A 26,608-nucleotide genomic window follows, 5' to 3' on the forward strand; every position below is an offset into this window, starting at 1 on the left:
GTGATGCCATATACACATAGGATTCAGTAAATAAATGAGTAGTTCTCTGAGTTGGGATCTGCACCCAATTTTGGGCATGAGGATTTACACCAACTAAATTCTGTTGTAAATTCTTGTACCTAAATTAAGTGCAGATTTCCCATATTCTGTAATACTGCGCAGATCTTACATGACCATCCCTGACTCGCCCATGGCTATGCCCCCTTTTCAGTGCTAAAAAGTGTATGCACGCATCGTTATAGAACAGTGCGTATTGCCATTTAGCACCAATAACTGTATTGACACTTATTTGGCTCATTACTCAAATTGCACATGCAGCGTGAGCAGGCGCCCCATTTTGTGTATGCAATTTTGAGTGCCAGTTATGGAATTTGGGGAACAGTGATGATTTTGTGACATTGTCTGTCTAGTACCACTTACACATAAAAGAAGCCCTGAGTGATGCTACTTTTTATTTATTATTTTTGTAAAATGGCTTCCTTGCATGTCCATGCATAGGTTGAAGGTGAAAGAAGTAACCTGAGAAACTACTACTTATTAAAAAGGGTGGTGAATTTGTGGAACAGCCTCCTGGTGGAGGTGGTGGAGACAAAAACAGTATCTGAATTCAAGAAAGCATGGGACAAGTACGTAGGATCTCTTAGGGTGTGATAGAGAGCATAGATGGATGGGCAGACTGGATAGGCCATATGGTCCTTATCTGCTTTCATTTTTCTGTGTCTAAATGCATATATATGTTCCCCAGGGCTATATCTATATGTCTATATTTATCTATATATCTATATCTATATATACTAGTAAAAAAGGCCCGTTTCGGTATGAAATGAAATTGGCGCTAGCAAGGTTATCCCTCTCTCCCTCCCGCTCTCTCCCTCTGTCCCCTCCAAGTCCCACAGCCCCTTTCTTCCCTTCCGATTTCCAGGCCCTCCCTCCCTCTCTCTCCCCCTCCTTCTGTCCCTCCCCCGAGTTCCAGTCCCCCTCCTCTCTGTCTCACAGACACGTCCTTGTGATGTCTCCACCTGCTGCCCTCCCCTCCCCGACACTGGCCCCGCCCATCCCCCTACGTGCACATCGCCCCCCCCTCTAAAATCGCCAACCCCCCTCTGCTACCCTCCCCTCCCCTCTCCCCCCCTCTTACCGGGGTCCCAGTGACAGCAGTGAAGAGCCTCGCGAGTCTGCTGCCTTCCCTTCTCTTCGCTCTCAGCTCTGACTCTGGTCCCGCCCTCATTTCCTGTTTCCGCAAGGACGGGACCAGAGTCAGAGCTGAGAGCGAAGAGAAGGGAAGGCAGCAGACTCGCAAGGCTCTTCACTGCTGCCACCGGGACCCCCCGGTAAGAGGGGGGAGGGGGGTGGTGATTTTGGAGGGGGGGGGCGACGTGCACGTAGGGATGTCTCTGCCCGCTCCCGCTGTTCTTCAACACGCGTCTCTCACTGGGATCGTAACCCCCTGCTGACGTCAGACAAGCAGGATTCTACTGCTGGCCAGTGACGTCAGCAGGTGGTTACGATCCCAGGTAGACACTTTAGAACGTTCACATAGCAAATTATTATATTAGATATCTCTCTCTATATATATGTACTTGAGCCCTTTGGCACAACTTTTCCTTGGTTATAGAGACGCTTCTTTTGATATTCAGTTGAGGATTGGAGTGGGGAATGACCAGTCTTCTATAAATAAAGATATAACTTTTATGGTACAGCATAATGCCCTATGTGCACTGAGAAGAATTCAGAATTTTATTCCAGAGTCAGAGTTGAGGTTTACCAAAGAAGCAGATAGTGTTTTCTATTAATTTTAATCACTATATCTTGCCTGTTAATAAGATGAGTAGAGATCATGGAAAAAACCCTCTGTTATATTGCCCTCATAGGCTGCTGGTGGCTTTTTAGGCTGAATTTGTCTGATTTACAGAACCTTATACTAGGGCTGCATTTCAGTAAAAATTTTAATTCCAATTAATCGCATGATTAAAGGTGGTATTAATGTATTTTTCCCACTGCAGCGCCTTGCGACTCTGGGCAAGTCACTTAATCTTCATTGCCCAGAGTCACAAGGAACTTCAGTGAGACTCTTTCTCTCTTTCTCTCTCTCCTCCCCCCCCCCCCCCCCCCCCCCAGTATGTACCTTTTAATCACATGACAAGATATCATGTAACTGATGTTTGTGAAATTTTCTGGTCCTTTGCCTGGCTTAGAAGTACTGGGCATTGGTTCCTTGCTTTTGCTGTCATCTTTCTCACAGCTCTGAATACTTCTGGATGAAAGCACTGTAAATGTCTTTTGAGATTGGAAGCTCTTGTAGGAGCATTTTATCACTGCCTGAATATGTGCTGATCTTGGCATTACATTTGTCATCTGGGTCTTGTCTCATACACTGACACACAAAATATTTTCCATCTTAAGTAATGATGAAATGCTCAAATACAGCGGACTTCATGGGAAGCTTCTTTGACATTATGAATTTGTTTTAAAAATTGTCAAAAGCCCATTACTCAGGGCTGCAGGGGAAGGCAGGAACGAAAGTGTCCGTATCCTGCCACCCCCTGTAGCCTATTGGTTAGCTGTGTCTGACCAGTAGGGAGAGGAGGGAGCTACTGCAGCGTCAGATGCACGCCACCGTACGTGCGCAAGTGCCTTCCTGGCCGCCGCATGAATGCAGTCTCCTCAGTTCTTTTTATACTGCAGTGAAGAGAGGGCATGTTTTTTTTTTTTTTTTTTTTTTGCCATCTCCTCGCATCGCTCGGGTCCTAAAGAGCTTTTTTGGTGCCTTTCGGCTTTTTTCTTACTACATTTTTTTCCTTTCATTATTGTTTTCCTGTTGTGTAATCTCCTTCCTTTGTTTTCCCTTAAGTTTTTAGTTCTTTTTTTCCCCTGAGTTTGTTTCTTTTATTTTTTGTTGTCATCAGGCCACTTTTAGGCCTTGACTTTGTCTGGGGACTTTCCCTTTCTTCTTTGTCATGCCTTGTCCCTTTTTCAGGCACCATTGATTCGTTTAATTTAGCTGAGGAAGTTTTTCCTTCCATGTCCATGAACGTTCCCGGTGGCTTTAAGTGCTGTACCTGGTGCAATCAGACAGTGTCTGGGAAAGACACCTATTACTACTACTACTTATCATTTCTATAGCGCTACAAGGCATACGCAGCGCTGCACACCATACAAAAAAAAAGACAGTCCCTGCTCAAAGAGCTTACAATCTAGATAAGACATGAGACAGAACAATTAAGTGTCTTGGGCCCCACCATAGCCCCACTAACTGTGTTCTCTGTGTTCGCATGAAGAAGAGGACACAGATTTCCAGAGAGACTCAATGTAAGAAGGTTTTTGGAGCCAAGTCTGGTTCCTTGACATAGGCATCGAGGTTGGAGGTGTTGGCATCAATGTCGAGCGTCAGTAAGAATGGCTGCTGCTACACCCTTAGATATTGGGAGCAGTGAAGCATTGAGTGGGTCTTCACCTGCCAGGAGACCTCCTGCTGTGCAGGGCCCCTAGGACTGTCCATCATCGGACCTGACCCCGAGGCAAGGTGTGGATTCGACGTCATCCTTGTTGGTACTGAGGAGCCTTGGTAACACTCTTTGGACGAAGGCCAAGAAGCATAGACATCGGTCACCCTCGACACATGGTGCTGGGAGCTCTGAGGAGTCTAAGGATTTAGCACCCGAGAAGCATCAGTGTCGGGAGTACTGCTCCCCCTCCATACAGGAGGTGCTGATGTGCCAGTCTCCCAGCAGCCAAGACCCAGCTCCTGCATTGACATCAGTGGTTCTATAACCTGTGCCTGAGCTAGCACCCCAGCCTTTCCTGGTGTCTGCTCTCGATGAGCTCATCCAGGCTTTGCTCCCTGAGCTGCTAGATGGCCTCATTCAACAGGTTACATCAGTATCAGGAGTGCTTGCACCTACCTTTCCTACCATTGCAGCCCCTCTTGGCCCTCAGCCTGTGGTGCAGCCTCCGACACCATAGCCACATGCGGAGATTGAAGTGTTTTCCCAGCCTCATCTCGCTGAACGAGGGGTTGCTTCTACATCCCACCTCCAGTCTCTGGCTCTCACAGCTTGGATGTTGGGAGTCTAGAATTTGCTTCCTTGGGTCTTTTGGAGGGTGTCTCCTGTGTCTTGGTGGCTTCCAGGAAAGACTCCACTAAGAGCTGTTATCTTTCAAATGGAGGAGGTTTGCCATCTGGTGTGAGAGCAAGGCCCTAGATCTCCTTGTTTGCCGTACACAGACCCTGCTTGAATACCTTCTACAATTATCAGAGGCTGGTCTAAAGACCAACTCTGTATGGGTTCATCTTTATGCAATTAATGCTTATCACCATGTAGAAGGTAAGCCTATCTCTACATTCTGTCTAGTTTGTTTTATGAGAGGTTTGATTTTGTCAGAGCCCCCTGTCAAACCTCCACCATTTTCATAGGATCTCCACGTCGTTTTCACCCAGCTGATGAAAGCTCCTTTTGAGCCATTGAATTCCTGCCATCTGAAGTACTTGAAATGGAAGGTCATTTTTTTGTTGGCTGTTTATTCAGCTCGTAGGGTCAGTGAGCTTCAGGCCTTAGTGGTGGATGCCCCCTATACTAAATTTCATCACAACAGAGTAGTCCTCCGCACTCACCCTGCCGAAGGTGGTATCAGAGTTCCTTCTGAACCAGTTGATTGTCTTGTCAACATTCTTTCCCCAACCTCATGCCGATCCTGGCAAAAGCAGCTTGCATGCCTTGGATTGCAAGAGAGCTTTGGTCTACTACATGGAGCGGACCAGGCCTCACAGACAGTCTGCCAAACCTTTTGTTTCTAGTGGAGGAGTGGCCTAGTGGTTAGGGTGGTGGACTTTGGTCCTGAGGAACTGAGTTCAGTTCCCACTTCAGGCACAGGCAGCTCCTTGTGACTCTGGGCAAGTCACTTAACCCTCCATTGCCCCATGTAAGCCGCATTGAGCCTGCCATGAGTGGGAAAGCGCGGGGTACAAATGCAAAAAAAAAAAAAAATCCCAACAGGTTGGGGGTCGCCATCAGGAAACGCACAATTTCTAATTGGCTGGCAGATTGCATTTCTTTCTCTTATGCTGACCTCATAATGTCAGCCATGGCTGCATCAGTAGCCCACTTGAGGTCAACCTCCGTTGAAGAAATTTGAAGGCTGCGACATGGTCTTCAGTCCACCCATTCATATCACACTGCAGCCTTGAAAAGGATACCCAATGCGACAGTTGATTCGGTCAGGCAGTGTTGCAGAATCTGTTTGGGGCCTAGAATGGCCTAGGCCTGTTTTATTCTGTTTCCAGGCTGCACTGTTTCAGATTGTATATAGTTTCAGGTTAATCTATGTTATTTTCTCAACATCGCGAGGCCCATTTGACCAGTGTTTGTTGTTTTTGGTGAGCCTGGATGCTAGGGATTCCCCACTTGTGAGAATTAATAAGCCTGTTTGTCCTCGGAGAAAGCTAAGGTACTTACCTGTTGCAGGTGTTCTCCGAGGACAGCAGGCTTTATATTCTCACATTCCCTCCCACTTCCCCTTAGAGTTGTCTCCTTTGTTATTTTCACTTTATTTTTGCTATAGTATAAAACTGAGGAGACCGCGTTCACACAGCGGGCAGGAAGGCACTCGTGCATGCATATTGGAGCACTTCTTGAGCTCCACAAAGCTCTGTTTATACTTATAAATCCCAAACCGGGTGATGTGGGTCGGCGTCACCCACTTGTGAGAATATAAAGCCTGCTGTGTTCGGAGAACACCTGCTACAGGTAAAGTACCTTAGCTTTACGCACTTTTCCAATGCCTGCCTAGATTATGTATTGAATTCAGAGAGAACCACAATTGTGTCTGACCATTTTGTAGTGGATGTAATTTTGTGTCTGAGCAGCAGGGTTATATTTGGAGGTTGAATCCCGTTCTATGCCCGGATGGAAAATTTCAAATATTTCTTAGGAGGGCCTGGCAAGATTTTGAGTGACAGTGGGGGAAGTGGAGAAGGAAATAAAAATCCAATTAATATGCTATCACATTGTGAGAAGCTGCCAAAGCGGTCTTGAAGGGAAAGATAGTATTGTCCCTCTTTTTCCTAGACAAATTTGGAGCTTCTGGCCAATCTTTAAAAAAAAGAAGGAAAAGAAAAAAGCTGTGCAAGACATATATTTTGAGCTTGTCTAGTGTGGAGTGAGAAGAGCTAAATAACACTAGATACTTCTATCACAATGAGCGAAAAAAGGTTACACATATGGGGACACAAAACAGGGAAGTAAATCCTGCATCACCAGGCAGAGTAAGAAATTACATAACTAGACTTAAAATGAAAGACAAGGTAGTGTTTAAGCAAATAGAGAATGGAAGCTTTTCAAGGATATTATAAAAAATTGTATCAGAAGACTCAAGGACGCTAGGGAAGAATTTTTTGCAAAGTTAGTATTATCTCAACCTTCTAATGCTGAGGCTGACTGTGTAGAAAGACTGATCACTGTAAAAGAGATTAGCATTAGTATTAAGAAATTGAAAAAGCTAAAGCTCCAGATCTAGACTTTTTTTTTTTTTTTGTAGATTGGGGGGACTTCTACAAAGTTGATAGATTTGGTAACAAATCCCCTAGAAGAGATGCTTCATGAGCTATTGAGTGGGGATTACAGGGATACTGAAGTGTATGGAATATGTAGAATCCAATCAATACCTTTAGTCCAAACCTTTTTTAAACCCTACTAAGCTAACTGCTTTTACCACATTTTCTGGCAGCGAATTCCAGAGTTTAATTATTTGTTAAGTAAAGAAATATTTTCTCCAATTCATTTTAAATTTACTACTTAGTAGCTTCTTTGTGTGCTCCCTAGTCCTAGTATTTTTGCAAAAAGTAAACAAGAGATTCACAACTATCTGTTTCACTCCACTCAGTATTTTATAAACCTCTATCATATCTCCCCTCAGCTGCTGTTCTCCAAGCTGAAGAGCCCTAGTCTCTTTAGCCTTTCCTCATAGGGAAGTTGTCCCATTCCCTTTATCATTTTTGTCACACTTCTCGGTATCTTTTCTAATTCCACTATATGTTTTTGGAGATGCGGTGACCAGAACTGCATACAGTATTCAATGTGTGGTCACTGGAGCGGTACAATATAGCATTCTCAGTTTTCTTTTCCATTCCTTTCCTAGTAATTCCTAACATTCTATTTGCTTTCTTAGTCACCGCTGCACATTGAGCAGAGGTTTTCAACGTATCATCAACGATGAAACCTAGGCAGTGACTCCTAATGTAGAACCTTGCATCACATAACTATGGTTTGGATTCCTCTTTCCCACATGCATCACTTTGCCTTGCTCACATTAAAAGTCATCTGCCATTTGGATGCCCTATCTCCCAGTCTTGTAAGGTCCTCTTTCAATTTTTCACAATGCTCTTGCAATTTAACAATTTTGAATAACTTTGTGTCATCAGCAAATTTAATTACCTCACTAGTTATTCCTATCTGTAGATAATTTATAAATATGTTAAAAAACAGAGGTCCCAGCACAGCCCCCTGGGGAACCCCACTATCTACTCCATACGTTCCAAGACGTATGAAGAGAGGCTTGCTGACCTGAACATGTACACCCTGGAGGAAAGGAGGAACAGGGGTGATATGATACAGACGTTCAAATATTTGAAAGGTATTAATCCGCAAACGAATCTTTTCCGGAGATGGGAAGGCGGTAGAACGAGAGGACATGAAATGAGATTGAAGGGGGGCAGACTCAGGAAAGATGTCAGGAAGTATTTTTTCACGGAGAGGGTGGTGGACGCTTGGAATGCCCTCCCGCGGGAGGTGGTGGAGATGAAAACGGTAACGGAGTTCAAACATGCGTGGGATATGCATAGAGGAATCCTGTGCAGAAGGAATGGATCCTCAGAAGCTTAGCTGAAATTGGGTGGCGGAGCAGTTGGGGGGAAGAGGGGGTGGTGGTTGGGAGACGAGGATAGGGGAGAGCAGACTTATACGGTCTGTACCAGAACCGCTGATGGGAGAGGGGGTGGTGGTTGGGAGGCGAGGATAGGGGAGGGCAGACTTATACGGTCTATACCAGAGCCGCTGATGGGAGGCGGGACTGGTGGTTGGGAGGCGGGAAATACTGCTGGGCAGACTTATATGGTCTGTGCCCTGAAAAGGACAGGTACAAATTCAAGTTAAGGTATACACATATGAGTTTGTCTTGGGCAGACTGGATGGACCATGCAGGTCTTTTTCTGCCGTCATCTACTATGTTACTATGTTACTATGTACTCTTCTCCGTTGAGAATACAGACCCTTTAACCCTACTCTCTGTTGTCTATCTTTTAACTAGTTTTTAATCCACAATAGAACACTACCTCCTATCCCATGTCGTTCCAATTTCCTCTGGAGTCTTTCATGAGGTACTTTGTCAAATGACTTTTGAAAATCCAGATAATATCGACCGGCTCACCTTTATCCACATGCTTATTCACCCCGTCAAAGAAATGTAGTAGATTGGTTGTGCAAGATTTCTCTTGACTAAATCCATGTTGGCTTTGTCTCATTAATCCATAGTAACATAGTAGATGACGGCAGAAAAAGACCTGCCCAACAAGATATACTCATATGTGCTACTTTTTGTGTATACCTTACCTTGATTTGTACCTGTCCTTTTCAGGGCACAGACCGTATAAGTCTGCCCAGCACTATCCCCGCCTCCCAACCACCAGTCCCGCCTCCCACCACCGGCTCTGGCACAGACCGTATAAGTTTGCCCAGCACCATCCCTGCCTCCCGCAACCGGCTCTGCCACCCAATCTCGGCTAGGCTCCTTAGGATCCATTCCTTCTGAACAGGATTCCTTTATGTTTATCCCACGCATGTTTGAATTCCGTTACCGTTTTCATTTCCACCACCTCCCGCGGGAGGGCATTCCAAGCATTTGCTCTGTGATTTTGTTTTTTATATTAGTCTCTACCATTTTTCCTGGCACTGACGTTGGGCTCACTGGTCTATAATTTCCTGGATCACCTCTGGAACCTTTTTTAAAAATCAGCATTACATTGACCACTCTCTTGGTACCATGCTTGATTTTAAAGATAAATTACATATTACTAACAATAGCTTTCTTCAAGTTCATTTTTCAATATCAGTACTCTGGGATGTATACCATCTGCTCCAGGTGACTTGCTACTGTTCAGTTTGTCAGATTGCTCCATTACATCTTCCATGTTTTCAGAGATTTGTTTCAGTTTCTCTAATTCGTCAGCACTGAATACTATTTCTGGCACCGATATATTTCCCACATTTTCCTCGGTGAAGACCGAAGCAAAGAATTAATTTAATCTCTGCTATGGCTTATCTTCCTTGATTGCCCCTTTTCTCATTCAGTCATCTAGCGGTCCACCTGATTGTTTTGCAGGCTTCTTGCTTCTAATATACCTTAAAAAGTTGTTCTATGTTTTTGCCTCCAACACAATCTACTTTTCAAAATCTCTTTGCCTTCCTTATCAGCGCTTTGCATTTGACTTCATTCTTTATGCTGTTTACTATTACTTTCAGTTGGATCCTCCTTCCGTTTCCTGAAGGATTTTCTTTTTGCTCTAATAGCTTCTTTCACCTCACTTTTAAACTGTGTTGGCAGTCGTTTGCCCTTCCTTCCTCCTTTTTTAATACATGAAATATATCTGGTCTGGACTTCTAGGATGGTATTTTTGAACAGCATCCACACCTGATGTAAATTTTTGACCTTTGCAGCTGCTTCTCTTAAGTCTGTTTTTTTCCTTTTTGACCGTTCCTCTCATTTTACCAGTCTCCTTTCTGAAAGTTAAATGCTAACGTTTTGGATTTCCTGTGTGTACTTACTCCAGAGCTGATATCAAATCTGCTCATATGATCACTGTTGTCAAGCGACCCCAGCACCATTACCTCCTGCACCAGATCATGCGCTCCACTAAGGACAAGGTCTAGAATTTTTCCCCCTCGTATTCTTTCCTGAACCAGCTGCTCCATAAAGTAGTCGTTGATTTCATCAAGGAATTTTAGCTCCCTAGAGGTTTTAGATGATAGTGGGGAAGACAAAAAAGATGCCCCCTCTATTATTTTAACTCTTGAGCCACCAGCTGATGATGTGTTGTTCCTGGAGAAGCTGAATAGGGATATCCCAATTCTTATGCAAATGATTGAATGCTTTGGGAGTTTTTCGGGATTGAAAATTAATTGTGACAAGTCCAAATTATGAGTAGGCATAACAAATGGAAGTGGCATTATAGATCTCCTGTTAAAATTGGTGGAATGGAATCTAAAGTATTTGTATGTTTACCTCAGCGGGGATCTGGCAACAGCATATAAATTAAATGTAATAAACTGGATAGTAAAAAGAATTGATATAAATGCTGGAAAGGTGTACTGCTATCCCTTATGGGATGTAGGGTACTGTTTGAAATGGTTTTGCTTCCAAAATTACAATAATCGCCTTCAGCCAGCTTTATTTTGGATGATAAGTAGGGATGAAAGTTGGTTTAATGTGGGGGAAACATGTTTAAATTAGCTTGGCTAAATTAACCTGGGTTAGGGATAAAGGGGATTTGTGTGTCTCAGATCTTAGATTAGATAATGTGGTAGCACTAATGCAATGGTGCATGAATTATATAGCCAGAATGTAAAATTTCTGTCACCTGAATTGGGAAAAATATTGGTAGGGTCTGGGGATCCATGGACTTTGTTACATGATATTAGGACACACAGAGTATGGTGGAATGGTATGTATTTTAATAATATATCCACCAGGGCTGTGGAGTCGGAGTCGGCAGCAATTTTGGGTACATTGAGTCGGAGTTGGAGTCGGCAAAAATGTACTGACTCCGACTCCTCATACATTTGAATAAAGTACTTCTCTGCTGTGAATAAAGCTTAGTACCTAGTTGTTTCACTAGTGTGAAGTCAAGCTGAACTATTTTGCTGGAGAGCTTCCCTCTGCTCAGGCTCCCTTTGCATTTACTGACCTGCTGTAGAGCACCTCCTCTCTGACCCCACAGTGAATTTAAGCTAGGAGAGAAGATAATTGCACACACAGATAAGGCAGCAGAGAGACTCCACCCAACTTCCTCTCTCTCTGCAAGAAGAGCTTTGTATTTTAGTGGAAGTGGCACAAGAATGTCAGAAAACATGACAAAGTCTGCTGTTTATGAACACTTTACAATATCAACAGATGGGAAACATTATCAGGCTCATTTTCAAAGCACTTAGCCTCCCAAAGTTCCATAGAAACCTATGGAACTTAGCCTCCCAAAGTGCTTTGAAAATATGCCTCTATGTATGTCAATGTATTATAGAAGATGATGATGGTGAAAAAGCATGTGATGCAAAAATTAGCAGTTTCAGTGGTTATGAAAAAAATGCACCTACAAGAGCATCAAATTTAAAAAGACACTTGCAGCGTTTCCATCCTAAAGTGTTAGAAGCTGTGAATGAGAAAGATAGCAATGAAAACATTCCATCTACTTCAGGGTCAATAAAAGATCAGAAATCTACTGGAGGCCAGACACAACTATCAAGATTTTTTACTGACAAAGTTACTATAACAATGACACCAGAAAAATTCAAAAACCACATCATTAAAATGGCAGTAAAGAATAGTATACCACTATCTTTTTTTTCACAACCAGCCTTTTTAGGCTTAAATGGAGAAATGGCTAAAAAGCTTGGAGTTTCTCTGGAACGAGAAAGTATAAGGAAACTTATACGTGAAGAGGCCAAATGTAAGAAGGAAGAACTAAGGAAAAGTCTGAAGGGACTTTTTGGCTTTATTAAAATGGATGCATGCACACGTCACAGAGTCCATTATTTTGCAGTTAATATTAGATTTGCTGATGAAAACAAAAAACCCGGACATTAGGAGTAAAGGACACTCAGGCGCACATCATACCAGTGAGTATCTGCAGAAGTTAGTGGAAGGTGTTTTAGAAGATTTTGAAATTAAAAAGGAACACATTCTATGTATTGTAACTGATAATGCTTCAAATATGTTAAGCACAATTGAAAAAATGAAGGAAGTTGATGAAGAAAGCAGCATACAAATATCAGAAGATGACAGTTCTGCAATTCAAGAAAGCTGTGAAAGTTTGGATGATATTGCTGAAGAAGCATCTAAGCTTATTACCATTCAACATATGCGTTGTGCTGTTCATACTCTGCAACTAGCAATAAGAGATGGATTGAAGGATCGTCATGCGGCTACACTAATTAGCAAGTTGAGGCAAGTAGCTGTTGCAGCCAGGATCCCTAAAACAGATGCTATTCTGAAGAGACGTGCTGGAAAAGGAGCCATTTTGGATCAAGCAACGCGCTGGGGAAGCACTTACTTGATGATAAAGCATTTGCTTGAACTAAAAGACTTTCTTGAAGGACTGGACAATGTAAATGTTTCATTAAAAGAAAACCAGTGGGCTCAAGTTACAGAATTAGGCTACTTTCTTACCCTTTTGCTGTTACCAAGAAGCTGCAATATGAAGATTTAACACCAGGTAAATTCTTCTTGGAATGGAAGGGCTTGATATATAACCTTAACAAAAGTGGGGGGTTAATTGCTGATGGCATTGTATCTTCAATGAGGAAAAGAGAGGAGCTCTTGCTGGATAATCAAATTCTCTTAGCTGCTATTTATGTTGATCCAATGAGCCGAATTTTGTTGAGCAGTGACCAAATTGCTACAGGAAAACAGGCACTCTATGACATAGCAGCTTGCATGAAAGGGTTGCTACCTGAAACTCATAAACCACTGGATGAAGCTAAAGCTATAAATACTGGTGGTAATGGTAACTCAGGTTCATCCTCTTCAAATGAAGAAGAGAATTTTCAAGCCTATTTGGACAAAATGGAAGCTTCAAAAGCAAAGCAATGTCGGTTAAGCATGGAAAAGCAACCTGTAAATGTCCATATAAAGAAATTCATGCAAGAGTTTTTTAAAGGATTAAAAGAAGTGGAAAAGTTTGACCGCTCATCAAAACTGACTATAGAAGAAGCCATCATTGTTTATCCAGAGATTGTCAGTGATGCAGCTAGAACCGTAACAGCAATGCCACCCACCCAAGTCAGTGTTGAAAGACTGTTTTCAGCACTGAAAATAATCAAATCAGATTTAACGGCTTCTATGAAGGAGGATCTGGCAGAAGCAATTCTGTTTCTAAGAACAATATATTAGTTAATTTTGGATTATGTTTAACAGCTATTCTACAGCTATATATGCCAAGTTTAAATAATATATAAGTTGTTTTAGGTTTTCCAAATGTTTTTGGTTTATGTAAGTTAACTTTGATTTTGTTCTAATTTCCAAAGGATGTTCTAGAATTTCCAAAGGATGTGGTTGTTCCAGATTTTTATACTTGCTAATGTTATGATGACTTTATACTTGATAAAAAAAACAATAAACATAACCTTGTTTTTTTATATGTGTTTTTTTGTTTAAACTTTAGGATTAATGAATATTTATAGTTTCTTTAATAAATAAAATAAAAAGTCACAATGACAGATTTTAAACCCAAACATTAACATGCAGCCTTGCATGCTGCACTCTTTCAGTCAACATGCAAAAAAAATACATATTAAAAACTGAGGAGTAGGAGTCGGAGTCGGAGGTACCATAAACTGAGGAGTCGGAGTCGAAGGATTTTTGTACCGACTCCACAGCCCTGGTATCCACTGAGGAAAACATAGTAGTGGTAGAGAAAATTGCCTAATGTCACCTTGAGGCATATTTTCAAAGCACTTAGCCTTCCAAAGTTCCATAGAAACCTATGGAACTTTGGAAGTCTAAGTGCTTTGAAAATATGCCGCCTCGTTATTTTCAGAGTATTTTCAGGGTATTGTCCAACTATAGACCTATTGCTGATATTCTGTTAAAATGGTTGAGGGTTGGGCTGCTGAACAATTGACAGACTATTTGGAAACACATGACATTCTGCATGACACACAATCAGGGTTCCGACAGGGTTTCAGTATGGATACCCTTTTAGGCTCTCTTGACTGAAATCTGTGCTATTTCTCTTTTTTTTTTTTTTTTTTGGACAACAGGTGTTACTGATTTAGTAGACCATGAGTGTCTGTGATTGGATCAAATAGAGATTTCAGGAAAGAGTTTGCAGTGCATTTGAGTTTTTTTATTCTGTCGTACATATAGAGTAAAAATGTTGAATATCTCTGCTTCTTGGAAGCTGTATTGTGCTTTCACCCATTTTGTTTAATCTTATGATGTGCACTTTGGTCGTGATCTTTTAGAACTTGGGATAAGTTTTTATATTTATGCTGACAATATGACTCCTCTTGTTCCTGCATCTTCTACTCAAGCTGATGTGTCTATTCTTTTGCATTACTGTTTTCAGCTTGTTCAGAATTGGATGAGGCCACACCATTTTAAATTGAACTTCCATTACGTAGCGTCCCACTATTCCATAACCTGTGGAATAGTTGTGCCAATAAACCAGCAGGTGGAGATAGAGAACTGAAAACTGAGCTGAGACATATCTCTTTTGGCATACAGTCAAGGTGCTCAGTATTTTCTGTTTCCAGCAGGTGGATGGACACACTTTTCAGCCTCTGGTTCTGAGTGCTTTGCTCCTGGTCCAGTTGGCCAACTAGTCCCCAGTTGAACTTTCTGGGTGGCTTGAGTCTGCAGAGTTATAATCTGGAGGCCTTCAGATCCCCGTCTTTGGTGCCCCGTGAATTTACTTCTTCCCTCCCTCCCTCTCTTTTTCCAGCACAGCAATCTTAAAAAAAAATAAAAAAAAGAGAGAAGGAAAGGGGTTTACTGGAGAGCGTGGGACAGAGTATCAGCCCTGATTCTTTCTCATTTAGGGTAAAATTTGTGGAGACTGTGAGCTTGGCAGGAGCTGCTAACAGCTGTAAGTTCGACTAACGTTTGACTAAAAACTGCTTTGAGGGCTGCAGCTTCTACTTAGTGCAGGGGAAGGATCCTGACTCACCGTTTGGGACTGAGGTGTGTTGCACTTGTGCCAGTGGCGGTGAATGGCAACTCCTGTGGAGGGAGATAAGTTGTTTTCCCGCTGTGGGACCCATTAGCTGGCATTGGGGCGTTGCAGTGTATTCAGGCCGAGAATCACGCAGGTCGTGGGAGAAATGGTCGGCGGCAGCATATCTTCAGATTTGGCACAGCATCCGAATATGCTGGGGTCTTGTTTAACATTTTATCTCTTTTACTACTACTACTTGTCATTTCTATAGCGCTACTAGACGTATTCAGCGCTGTACACTGGGCATGAAGAGAGAGTCCCTGCTCGATAGAGCTTACAATCAAATTAGGACAGACAAACAGGATAAATAAGGGATAAGGAAATTACTAAGGCGGGAATGATAAAACATGGGTACTGAACAAGTGAGTAAGAATTAGGAGTCAAGCAGCATCAAAAAGGTGGGCTTTTATCCTAGATTTGAAGACGGTCAGAGATAGAGCTTGAAGTCTATTCCAGGTGCAGTAAGATAACAAGAACGGCGCCTGGAGTTAGCACTGGAGGAGAAAGGTACAGATAGAGAGAGATTTACCCAGTGAATGGAGTTCCCAAGGAGGAGTGTAGAGAGTGATAAAAGTGGAGAGGTACTGAGGAGCTGCAGAGTGAATGCACTTGTGAGTCAATAAGAGGAGTTTGATCTTTATGCAGAAACGGATAGGGAGCTTTGGATTCTAATTTTTATGCACAGTGACACTGCTGGTTGAGATAGTTTTGTAGGCCTTGAAAGCAGTCAGGTTTTTTTGTTGTTGAATATATATTGTATTTTGCAGTTTATAATGATTACATTATGTCTTTGTGTTTATTTTTAACCATTGTATACTACTTTGGTTGGTCCTTATTGTTAGGGATGAAACAAAATCAGAGAGAAGTCTAGGGTGATCACTTGTAGAAATGGTCAAGATCTGGAAACCTGGGTGAAACAGGAAAACTGAATATAGAGAAAATTGACTCTCTAGAATTGTGAGTCTGTGCTCCAATGATGATGCTTAGTGGTGGGGATGAAGCATATTAGAATAGAATTATTGTTAGCTTTTTAAAATATTTTCTTTTTCAAGAAAAACTTTGACGTGACTCTGATTTACAAATCCTATGCACATGTCTTTGAAGTTATTCTATCTGGTTCACTGCCATAGAGCTGAATATTTTCTTTCCTGCCAAAAAGGTGATATGTCTACTTTAAAACTTATACCATACTATGTTTCTGACTACTTATAGCATTTTTCATCAGAAGAAATCTGCCATGGCTCTTGCTACAGCCAGTCAGATAGGCAATGTGATTCTCCTCCAAAGGGTTGGTCAGAAGAGTTGGATGAACATGGGCATGCCTTATATATCAGTGAACATACTAATGAAAAGGTACATTCTACTTTCTCCTTAGTATTTGTTTTAATTTGATAGATCCTTGTTTTGTAATTCGCTTGCAAAGTATGTTAAATGGTGCAAAAAAAGTCATATTAATGAAGTCTTCTCCCCCCCCCCCCCCCCCCCCTCCATTTAGCTCATTAGTTTCAGCTTTGTTTGTGAAGTGTTATAGGTCTACATATTTTTGGTTTGGCAGTTTCCTCCTCTTTGGGTCTGCAGCTCAGTTTAGTACTGTGAGCTTTCGTTTGCAACTACTTCAGGAATTTTCATTCTATTTTTGTTTTCCCTTCACAACTCGGCCCAGACACTATAGTGACAATCCTTGTCCAGGGTGCACAAACTACAACTTTCCTAAGTCCAATTAGTAGATTGTGCATCCAGAGTCTGAGGTAGATGTTGCCATTGAACAATGGCTGTATCTCTTTTTCTTTTCTTTCTCTCATTTCTAGGGGCTGTGAAAATTTGCATTCAGCCTGGATAGCAGAGACCTGGTTTTATGTTCAAACTCAGGCCTCCTGCATTGCGATGCAGAGCATTATAAAGTAACTACTGGACAAGCTTTAGTATGCAGCCATAAACAAGTAATGCATTTCACACAGTAGCCCTAAGACTTTTTCCTTCACATGTTTTGCTGTAACTGTGACGTTTTTGTACAGGTAAAATGTTGTGTGCTTGTACCCAAGTGAGTGCCTCATAAAGGGTTTCACCCTCCAAAAGACTCAGTATTTGCTTTACTTTACTGGGCAGATGGTACAAGCTCAAGGGATTTTCATAAATGTTCAGAAGTGTAACACTCAAGTTGCACTTGAGGGGAACTTAATAAAAGTCTGGAGAAAGCCTTTCTGTTCTAGCAGATAGCAGCAGCAAGTAGTATGTTTGTGTCCTCTCTGATTATAGGTTTTGGATGCTATTGCACCTTCACTGCATTTAATCCCGTTTGCTCATCTTTACATGGTAGAAAAGTTGCATCGGCAGCAGTGCTTTGCCATTGTCCTTACACAAGGATGATTTTATCCAGTCTTTAGCAGTGGCAAAAACCAGACAAACCTATTGAGAGAATAATTGATCCTGCACCAGCATTTTCAGGAAATTCTGACGACAGATTCGTAGGAGTAGCCTGGTGGTTAGAGCAGTGTCGGAGAACTAGGGAAGCCAGGGTTCAAATCCTGTTGATCTTCTTTGTGACTTTGGGCAAGTCACTGTCATTGCTTCAGGTGCAAAATTACCCCTAACCCCCATTTACTAACCTTTGTGGCAATGCCAGTACAGCCCATTCAAAGTGAATGGGGTGTGTCGGCATTAGAGCATCACCAGCCGCTAGTGTGGCTTAGTAAACAGGGGGGTTAGAGTGTAAGTCCTCATGGGGCAGGTTAATACCTACTGTACTTGAATGTAGCTCATGTTTATTTATTTATTTATTTGTAGCATTTGTATCCCACATTTTCCCACCGATTTGCAGGCTCAATGTGGCTTACATTTGCCGTAATGGTGGTTGCCATTCCCGGGTTACAGAATTACAACTGGTATTGCGAATAGGCGCAGACATACATGGTAACAAACATGGAACATAACGTATATGGAACAGATCATGGTATATATATATATACCATGTGCATACATACATGGTAAAGCAGAATACATTATGGTATTGCATGAAGGTTCCTCAGTAATAAATTGGATTCTGACATACATTAGGTCCTCGATTATAGAGAAACCCTATACAACATAAGGTTTAAGGTGGTAGTGTATGGTCATTAATAGCAAAGGGGTTAAACAGTCATGTGGTAAGATTTCGGGTTTGTATAGATCGTGTATAGTGTTATTATTTGTATGCCTGCTTGAAAAGATCTGTTTTCAGTAGTCTTTGGAAGATGGTTAGGTCTTGCGTTGTTTTTAAATCTTATTAGTACTGGCTGACACACAGAATGGTCCTAGTTCTAATGGACAACCAGGCAGCAAGGTTTTGCATCAACAGATTGGGCCAGGCTCCTTCAAACTAGGCATGAAAACAGTGATACTATTGAAATAAGTAACTTCACAAGACATTCCCCAGAACAATATTCCTTCAAAGGGACTAAAATCACTTAGCAAGCATTCTCAGCTGATGCCTGGAATCTCATGAATAGTTCCTTGATAAGTGGACAAAGGACAACCACAAAAGTGGAGAAACTGGATCCGCTATAGGATAGGAATGCAGAAGCAGGGAAGTAGTGTGATCAACAAGACACTTCCAAAAAACCAAGGAGACGGAAAGCGGAAAAATGTTCTTTAATAGTAGATAAGACTTGACACGGCACCGTGTTTCGGCAAACAGTGTCTGCCTCAGGAGTCTGTATGTGATGATCACTTAAAGGTGAAATTGGTGCCATATCGTTAAAACGCCTTAGTTTTTTTAATATATATATTTATATTTATTATTTTTTAAAATATATTTACATCCTAATTCATTTTGATGGAAGACATGATGTTATATATGATCAGCCTTTTCAGGCTATAGACAGTATCAGTTTGATCACTATAACTGTTTTCCTTTTTTTTGATTCATTTGTAGCCTTTGTTTACATTTCTCTACACTTATTTTTCTTTCTCCTTGTCAATACCTCTTGTTTATTTGGTGTTTTCTACACATTTTACATTCACACTTTGGTGTTTCCCCTACTACAAACGCCCATTCTTGACATATTCTGACATCACCAGCAGTTCTGATATCCACTGCACTGCTCAGTGTCCTCTGACATCATCACTGAACCCCTCCTCCTTTCTTTGGTGCCTTTTCTGATTTAAATACCTGACTGAGCATACTGCCCACTCATTGCTGAGCTTTCTGCGCCTGCAGTTGCATCCTGTATGCTCATCATTCACCAGTCTTTTTAAAGACTTGATTTGATTTGTTTGCTCTTCAGTTTCACCTGCAAGTGTCTTGTTGATCATGCTACTTCCCTGCTCCTTGATAAATGACACAGGGTATTTTAAAATGGACAATTCCCAGCAGGTTTGTTCACCTTTCAAAAGTAGAAAGTGTGTTGTTACTGCTCCAGAACAATACAAAAAAAGCACACAAGGGCCTTCAAGACTGGGACAATAGGAGATTTATTCTGAAAAAGACCCGACATGGGCTGTGTTTCAGCAGTGGTCTACCTGTCTCAGGGTTCTAGAAATGACAATTTAAATAACCAAACATTAATAAAATCAATAACATTTATGATGAATTCCCTAAACTAACACGTATAAAAGAATAAATATGTAAGTATCAATATATAAAAATATAACATTATATAACTAAAAACTCAACTTATAAGATATAAGAAATGCTCTAAAAACATACATATAGTACAATTAGATCACAAACATATGTATATAAATAAATATCCACATAGAAAGCTAAAATGTTATAGGTTCAGATTTTAGTTATATGTTTTATTTATTTTTTTATATATTGATACTTTATTATATGTTCTTTTATATGTTCTTTTTTAGGGAATTCATCCTAAATGTTATTGATTTTATTAATGTTTGGTTATTTAAATGGACATTTTATGTTTTTTAACATCCTTGTAGGCCCCTGAAACAGGCAGACCACCACCGAAACATGACCCGTGTTGGGGTCTGAATAAATCTTCTCCTATTGTCCCATTCTTGAAGGCCCTTGTGTGCTTTTTTTTGTGTTGCTTTGGTATGTGTACTCTTGATCCCTCTTTGTCTTCTGCATGCTACTGCTCCAGAACACAGACTGTCAGCAGAAGCTTCTACAGTCCACTGGGGTCAGAATGTAATATTTATTTATCTTTTGATTCCACTCTTCTCCAAGAATAGAGAAAAGCTAAGGCATGACTAAGGCAATATGATTTTGATAGCCCTATTCTGGCCTCACTGGACATGATGTCCATGGTTTCATCAACCGCCTCTCCAGGAGTCACCGAGACTAATTATCATTCTGTACTCCAGTCACAGTACATCAGACTGCTTCTTCATCTCAGTGGTCTCTAGTACTCACTGCATGGATAACAAAAACTGATATCCTCTATGCATCTTCCATTGAAAACTTATTGGGTTCAAGAAGGCAATTCACCAGACAGTTTTATAACTTTAATGTTCTTGAAAAGACCAGGATCCATTTAATTGTCCCCAGTCCTTTAATTCTGGAATAGCTCTTGAACATAACTAATTTTGTAACTTGAAACTTACGCAGTGAGTTTACATCCCTTCAACTGTGGTCTGTTTGTGAACATCTTAATCTTATAATGAAACTCTAGTTCTCAGTAGCTGTTATTCAAATGTTTAGGATTAATTCATTTATGATTTAAATATTTTTTATTTAGCCATCAACAACATTTTCAACATACAACGCTGCAAATAATCAAACACATTTTTCACAACTACTAATTATGATCTGCACGACCGATTTTTATTGCAGAACATTCCTCTCACTTCCCTTCCCATTGGTAGGATTAATTCATTAAAAAAAAAAAAAAAAAAACTTTTAAGAAGCCCTTTAGTGTTTTGGCACCTGAATGTTGTCCTTACTCAGTTAATCAAACTTCTGTTTGAGTTACTGGAGTCAGTGAGGTACAAATTTCTCTCACGGAGGTTCTGTCATGTTGGCTTGTAAGATAAGTAAACTTCAAGCACTGGTGTCTTGTCTTATGTATGCTTGGCATTTTTTCTTTTCATAAGAATGTTGTTAAATATGTACCCTAAATGCCAATGCCTTTTCAAGGTAAGGGGATGGGATTAGATGTACCTCCTTTCTGTGTTACAATCAAAGCGGTTTTACACATATATAGAGGTACTTTCTATGTCCCTAGTGGGCTTACAAGCTAAGTTGTGTACCTGGAGCAAAGGAAGGTTAAGTGACTTGCCCAGAGTCACAAGAAGCTTCAGCCAGGTTCTCAGGCCACTGCACTAACCATTAGGCTATTCCTCCACTCATACAGTGGATTGGAATGATGACTATAGTGCTACTAGACATATGCAGGACTAATTGTACATGTTATATGCAGGTACTTTGTGTCCCTAGTGGGCTCACAATGTGTTTTGTTCCTGGGGCAACAGAGGATTAAGTGATTTAACCAGGTCACAAGGAGCTACAGTGGGAACTGAACCCAGTTCCCCAGGATCTTAGCTTACTGCTCTATCCATTAGGTGGTTTCTTTAATTTTTTTTATTTATTTTTGTTATATTTGTACCCTGCGCTTTCCCACTCATGGCAGGCTCAATGCGGCTTACATGGGGCAATGGAGGGTTAAGTGACTTGCCCAGAGTCACAAGGAGCTGCCTGTGCCTGAAGTGGGAATTGAACTCAGTTCCTCAGTTCCCCAGGACCAAAGTCCATCACCCTAACCACTAGGCCACTCCTCCACTCCACTTTATTTAAACAGCCTCACTGTCTTTCTTACATTTTTGCCTAAGTCTTATTTTCATAAGTGTAACGTGTTATTTCACAAGTGGGATACAAAATGGCAACAAATGGGGAGGCTGCCTTTTGAGGTGCTCAATTCAGAGTCTTGTCCTGCTTTTACCTTCTTACTTTACTGTAGTATTGCACTTAGTAATTCTAAGGCCAAGATGTGGAGAATGCCCAGGGCCCTATCCTGTTGGGTGGGACATATACGAGATGTTCTCAGTGTAACCTCTGTCTTCTCTCTCCAGTTTTGCATTTGAATTTCTCCTTGCCAGTATGGGCTGTAAACGGGCCCGCTGCTCCAGTATGGGGGAGGAAGCCGCCTCCCGCGAATAGCCAGGACTTCACAAAACTGCCACCAGGAAATACTTCAAAAACATTCCTTTATTTTCCAGATTCATAAACAAAACTTCACTCCAGAGTAGAGACTTGCTTCTCAGGCAGGGCTGTTCTGCCTTGCTTAGTACATCAGCCAATTACACAAAGACTTTGCCCCCTTCCCGGAGGGGAATGCATTAGTCCTTTGGAAATCCCTGCTTTTTTTGGTCTCAGTCAGTAGCAAACAAATAGTACTTGTCCCACAAGCAGGATTTCCCCTCAAGACAGTGTTAATCACCAAGCAGCCTTTACTTTCAGGAGGTTCAATACTTTTGGGACTTCCTTCCACCCAAGGTATTTCAGCCTGCTTCAGTTCTTTAGAGACCTGTCTTGCCCAAGGATTTTCAGCCTGCACTGCTCCTCTCCTCCTGAACTGAACCCCTCTTCCCACCAGGCAGCCCTCCTTCATAAACAAGCCTTCCAACTTCAGAGGTTCTCACAATAATCAGGTTTCAAAACAGGGTAGTAATTCCCCCACCACTCAGGGTTTCCCCTAAAGAAAACCAGGCTTCTCTACTTAAGCAGGGTTTAAACCAAAATAAATTCCCAAAACCATGTAGGTTTCCAAACCTTCAGGGGCTGCCTTCCTCAGCTCTCAAGCTCCCATTCTGTTCTGCTTTCTTCCCCTGCTCAGGCTGATTAATTCCCTCTTCCATCCAATCCTCCTCCTGCTTCTCAGCCCACCCCTCCCTATTACAGGTGGGCAGCATGATATACAGATTGCTGGTCCCGGGAACTGGCTCCTTCATTCACCCTCCCTCTTGTGGTCAGAGACGGTATATGGCCAGCTTACCTATCCCCTGGGATCTCACTGCTAGGACTGGAAATGCATTCTGGGGTATGTAGTTCATGGTTCTGCTGCTTCACTCTATACATCGGGGATGTAGCCTTGTCACAGGGCATGGAGCTGACTGGATAAAATTTCTCTAGATGCTCATTTAGCACCACTGGAAGGAGGATTGGGCATCCTCCCGTAGGAAGGCTTGGACTACCTTTCTTTGGAGTAGGAGAGCGGACTTCAAATGCTAGATTAGGATTAACTTCCTGTTGGCAGCAGATTGGCATGAAGAGGTCGTAGTGGCAGTGGAGGAAGGGAGGGAGTCTCTGTGTTATGTTACCATTTTGACAACAATTACCAGTGAAATATCTGACAAATTCTGGCTCAGAAGGTTTTGCCATCACTCTAGTCCCAGAGACTGGATTCTTTGCATGAGCAGATAAAGCAAATCACTTTTCTTCAATGTGCTTTGATCCAGAATAATTCTGTGGAGAATTAAAAACAAATGAACAAAAAAACCCAACCTGGAACATTTGGAAAATGCTTCTAGAGTCTTGAATTTATAGATTCTAAAACTTCCTCAAGGTGTCACTGGTGTCTCCTCTAGATAGTTTCAGAAAATATTTTTCTGAGATTGTAAAAGATACCAGAGAAAGCTGTGCCACCTAATGGGAGAGCTACTGCTTTGCCATCCAGAAGAGCAGGAGAGAGGCATAGAAAAGGGATGGAGAACCCAGACTTTACCCTGCACAGTTTGGGTTTATCCAGGACTTTGGAAGATGAGATGGGGGGGGGGGGGGGGGGGGGGAGTATGGCAGGATCTCTTAGTATCACTTGTATTTTATGTAAGACGGAGAGCATATTTTCCAGCTGTATTTTTGAAGTGCATGGGTTATATACTTCTGGGGCATAGGATATAGACGCTTTGAGACTTCATTCATGTGACTGAAACAAGACTAAACTTCATTGCTTTACACCAGGGGTTTTTATGCCTTGGTGGGTGTTGGTTTTCCTTGCACATGTTGTTGAATAATGCACATTTTATTTACCATGAACCCTTTCTGTTAAGGTGGGACTCAAGTAAGTTTGTGGTTGTGTGCTTCCTTATCTGTGTAAATTTTCTATTTTGATTTCATTTAGGTTCACGTTTCTCTTTAGATCTCTCCAATAATATTGTCAGTTTTACTTTTGTCCTTTCTGCTTACTCTATTTTTGTGTAATACTTTTTTTTTAAACATTTGCTGGCATTCTATGACAGGTTTCATACTTGTAATAGATTTTATTAAATTTTTAAGTTTAAAAATAAAAGGTCACAACCATATTGCAAATCTACACAGATTCTCATTTGACATAAATTGCACATAATAGTTGTTCAAATGACTTCCTTCAGCTGAATATTAGTCCTGTGTTTTCACCAACCCCCTAATTCTGGAAACTTGCAGTGCATGGGTGTGCCAGGCACTTAACGCATCAGATTATAGAATATTATAATTTACATGCTTAACTGCCTACAGTTAGGTGCAAGCATTTACACCAGCCTTTGAGCTGGCGTAAGTGTTTGAGCGTAAATGCAGATTTAAGCTAGTATTCTATAATGGCTGTTGTGTGCATAACTGCCTTTCTAGAATTTGTACTTTGCGTACATCATTCCAGCAGCTACATCTTGACAACTTTTTAAGAATTTATCCCCATATGCTTTATTGCGGCCTTCCTAAGCCAGAAAAATGTCACTTGGAGGATTGACTTACAAAGGGATGCTCCCCCAGGAGGTTTAGTTTTGTCTTCATCATCTTTTTAACTGAATATCAGAATTTTGTTTTATTTTTTAATTTTGCTACAAACAAGCAGCAATGAATATAAAGGACAAGGTCAAAGCACACCAAGTTAATGCTGTGGCAACTTTTATTAGCTTAAGGTGGAACATTAGACAACAGTGAACACTGTACAGTAAAATATCAACTAAAGACAGAGTAGACAATGTTTCTTGTTAAAACAGTAGTTTTGAACAATGAGTGCTGCAACTTGTCATAGCTTTCTTATCAACCCTTTAGTTCATATGAAAGTGTGTTGTTTTTTTTTTTTTCAAACCAGTACTTTCTGGTATCAGAGGAAAGGAATATTGCTGGACTGAGGTGGGGAGAGTCACTTGTGTGACTGATTTCATCCTGTTGCTTATTGGCAAGGAAAATCAAAGCTGCTTGTGTCCATTGGGACTTCCCATAGATGGCAAGATAAATCAGCCACATATTCCCTTTCCCGAAAGAGATGAAGCCTAACCTAAGCTTTGTTATGAAACTGAAATGTGAGGACTGACACACTAGGTTTTTGAACTTTGAGGGGCCAATGCAGAAAGCTACTGTGCGCAGAACCACGCAGTCATGAGTGTTCTGCGCCTACGTTAGTGGTTGCACCATGTAGGTCAGCTTATGTGGTACATTTGGGCATACATGCAATTAAAATGAATTGTAGTGAGGCTATTCCTCTGCAATACACAGAAATAAATAAGTGATTTTAACGTGTGCACAATGCAAGGAATTCGCTACCAGGTCTGTGGCAGTATAGAAGGGATTAGTCGAGAGGATTTAATGCCGTTTTGGGGGATTTACTGCAAGTTTTTTTTTTTTCTGTAACCATATGTATCTGCACCTTTAAAAGACAGAATGGAAGTAAAAGCTGTGTGCAGAGGAAACAGAGGCTTCACTGTGTGTATGTGTGTGCGAAGAAAACAAAAGTACCAGCAGACATCTGCACATGTTGTTCTGCACATCAAATTTTTGTGAGGCTAATGTTTGTGTAAGAAATATTTGTGAGGTTAACATGCCCAGAACAAAATTCTGGTTCATATGCAGATGTGTGCTGGCACTTTTGCTTTCTTTGTACATGCACACAGTGAAGCTTCACTTACTGCAGAACCTTTGCATGTGTCCGGCAGGCTTTCCCTGATTAGCATGCAAGTTGTTCACACTTTGAATTTGCATCTCATTAGCTTGCTGCATTGCTGCAGAATATATTCTCATTAATTTCGCAGTACAAGCTGTGCACTCCGGCATCAATGCGTGACTCTACTGCATGGTTTTCTGCATCAGCCCCTGAGAAAGGTGTCTCTTGGTGCTGTGGTATGATGTCGCTCATTTGTTTTTCTGATTTTACCTTGCTGGCTAAGGAGGGATTAAACTACGTGCTTCTTGTTTTCTTATTCTTTGCTGATTTTGGATTTGTTTTCATAGACAAGTGTTTTTCTTTAATTTGTCTAGAGTTAGTAAAGTTTGAGTTTTATTAGCACAGTTGATTAGGGTTCAAAAATACAGATATTTAAAGTTTCACAGTTTTAAAGACGGTACTAAATTCCATTAACTAGAAATTCACGAAGGTAATGGCTGTTGTAATCTATCTGTCTTTCCTTGCTGCTGCTTAGAATAACTTTCTCAAACCTTTATGAATACAGTCTTTGTAGACAAAAGAGGGTGTAGTCCTTTTTACTCATGTAAAGGAGTAGGTGGAAACATAGGCAGCTGGTTCCCTGCATAGTGTCCAAGTTTCTTTTTTTCTATAGGTTACAACCAGCTACAAGTCAGGGTTGACATGCCATTTGGCCTCCTTACTTTCATAGCCTTTCTGTCCTGTTGGTCTCTCAGAAGAGACTGTTCCAAAGAGAAGTATGCAACCAGCTGCCTGTCAGGACCTCTTTGGTCATGGATTGTGAAAGTGAAAATGT

At 41.3% G+C, this 26,608-nt stretch overlaps 1 protein-coding gene and 1 long non-coding RNA gene across 2 annotated transcripts in view; both read left to right on the forward strand.

Annotated features, from left to right (window-relative positions):
- The window catches only part of ARHGAP12 (Rho GTPase activating protein 12), a 222,388-nt gene that overhangs the window by 84,954 nt on the left and 110,826 nt on the right, over positions 1-26,608 (forward strand). The window contains 1 exon segment of the mRNA XM_030199157.1: positions 16,190-16,330. Within this exon segment, the coding sequence (XP_030055017.1) occupies positions 16,190-16,330 (141 nt within the window).
- Positions 390-14,467, forward strand: LOC115467303. Its single transcript, XR_003941674.1, has 4 exons — positions 390-400; positions 4,259-4,262; positions 6,041-6,048; positions 14,385-14,467. It is a non-coding gene; the product is annotated as an uncharacterized LOC115467303 (long non-coding RNA).

Source organism: Microcaecilia unicolor, chromosome 1 (assembly GCF_901765095.1).
Source record: "Microcaecilia unicolor chromosome 1, aMicUni1.1, whole genome shotgun sequence".
Classification (NCBI taxonomy): domain Eukaryota; kingdom Metazoa; phylum Chordata; class Amphibia; order Gymnophiona; family Siphonopidae; genus Microcaecilia; species Microcaecilia unicolor.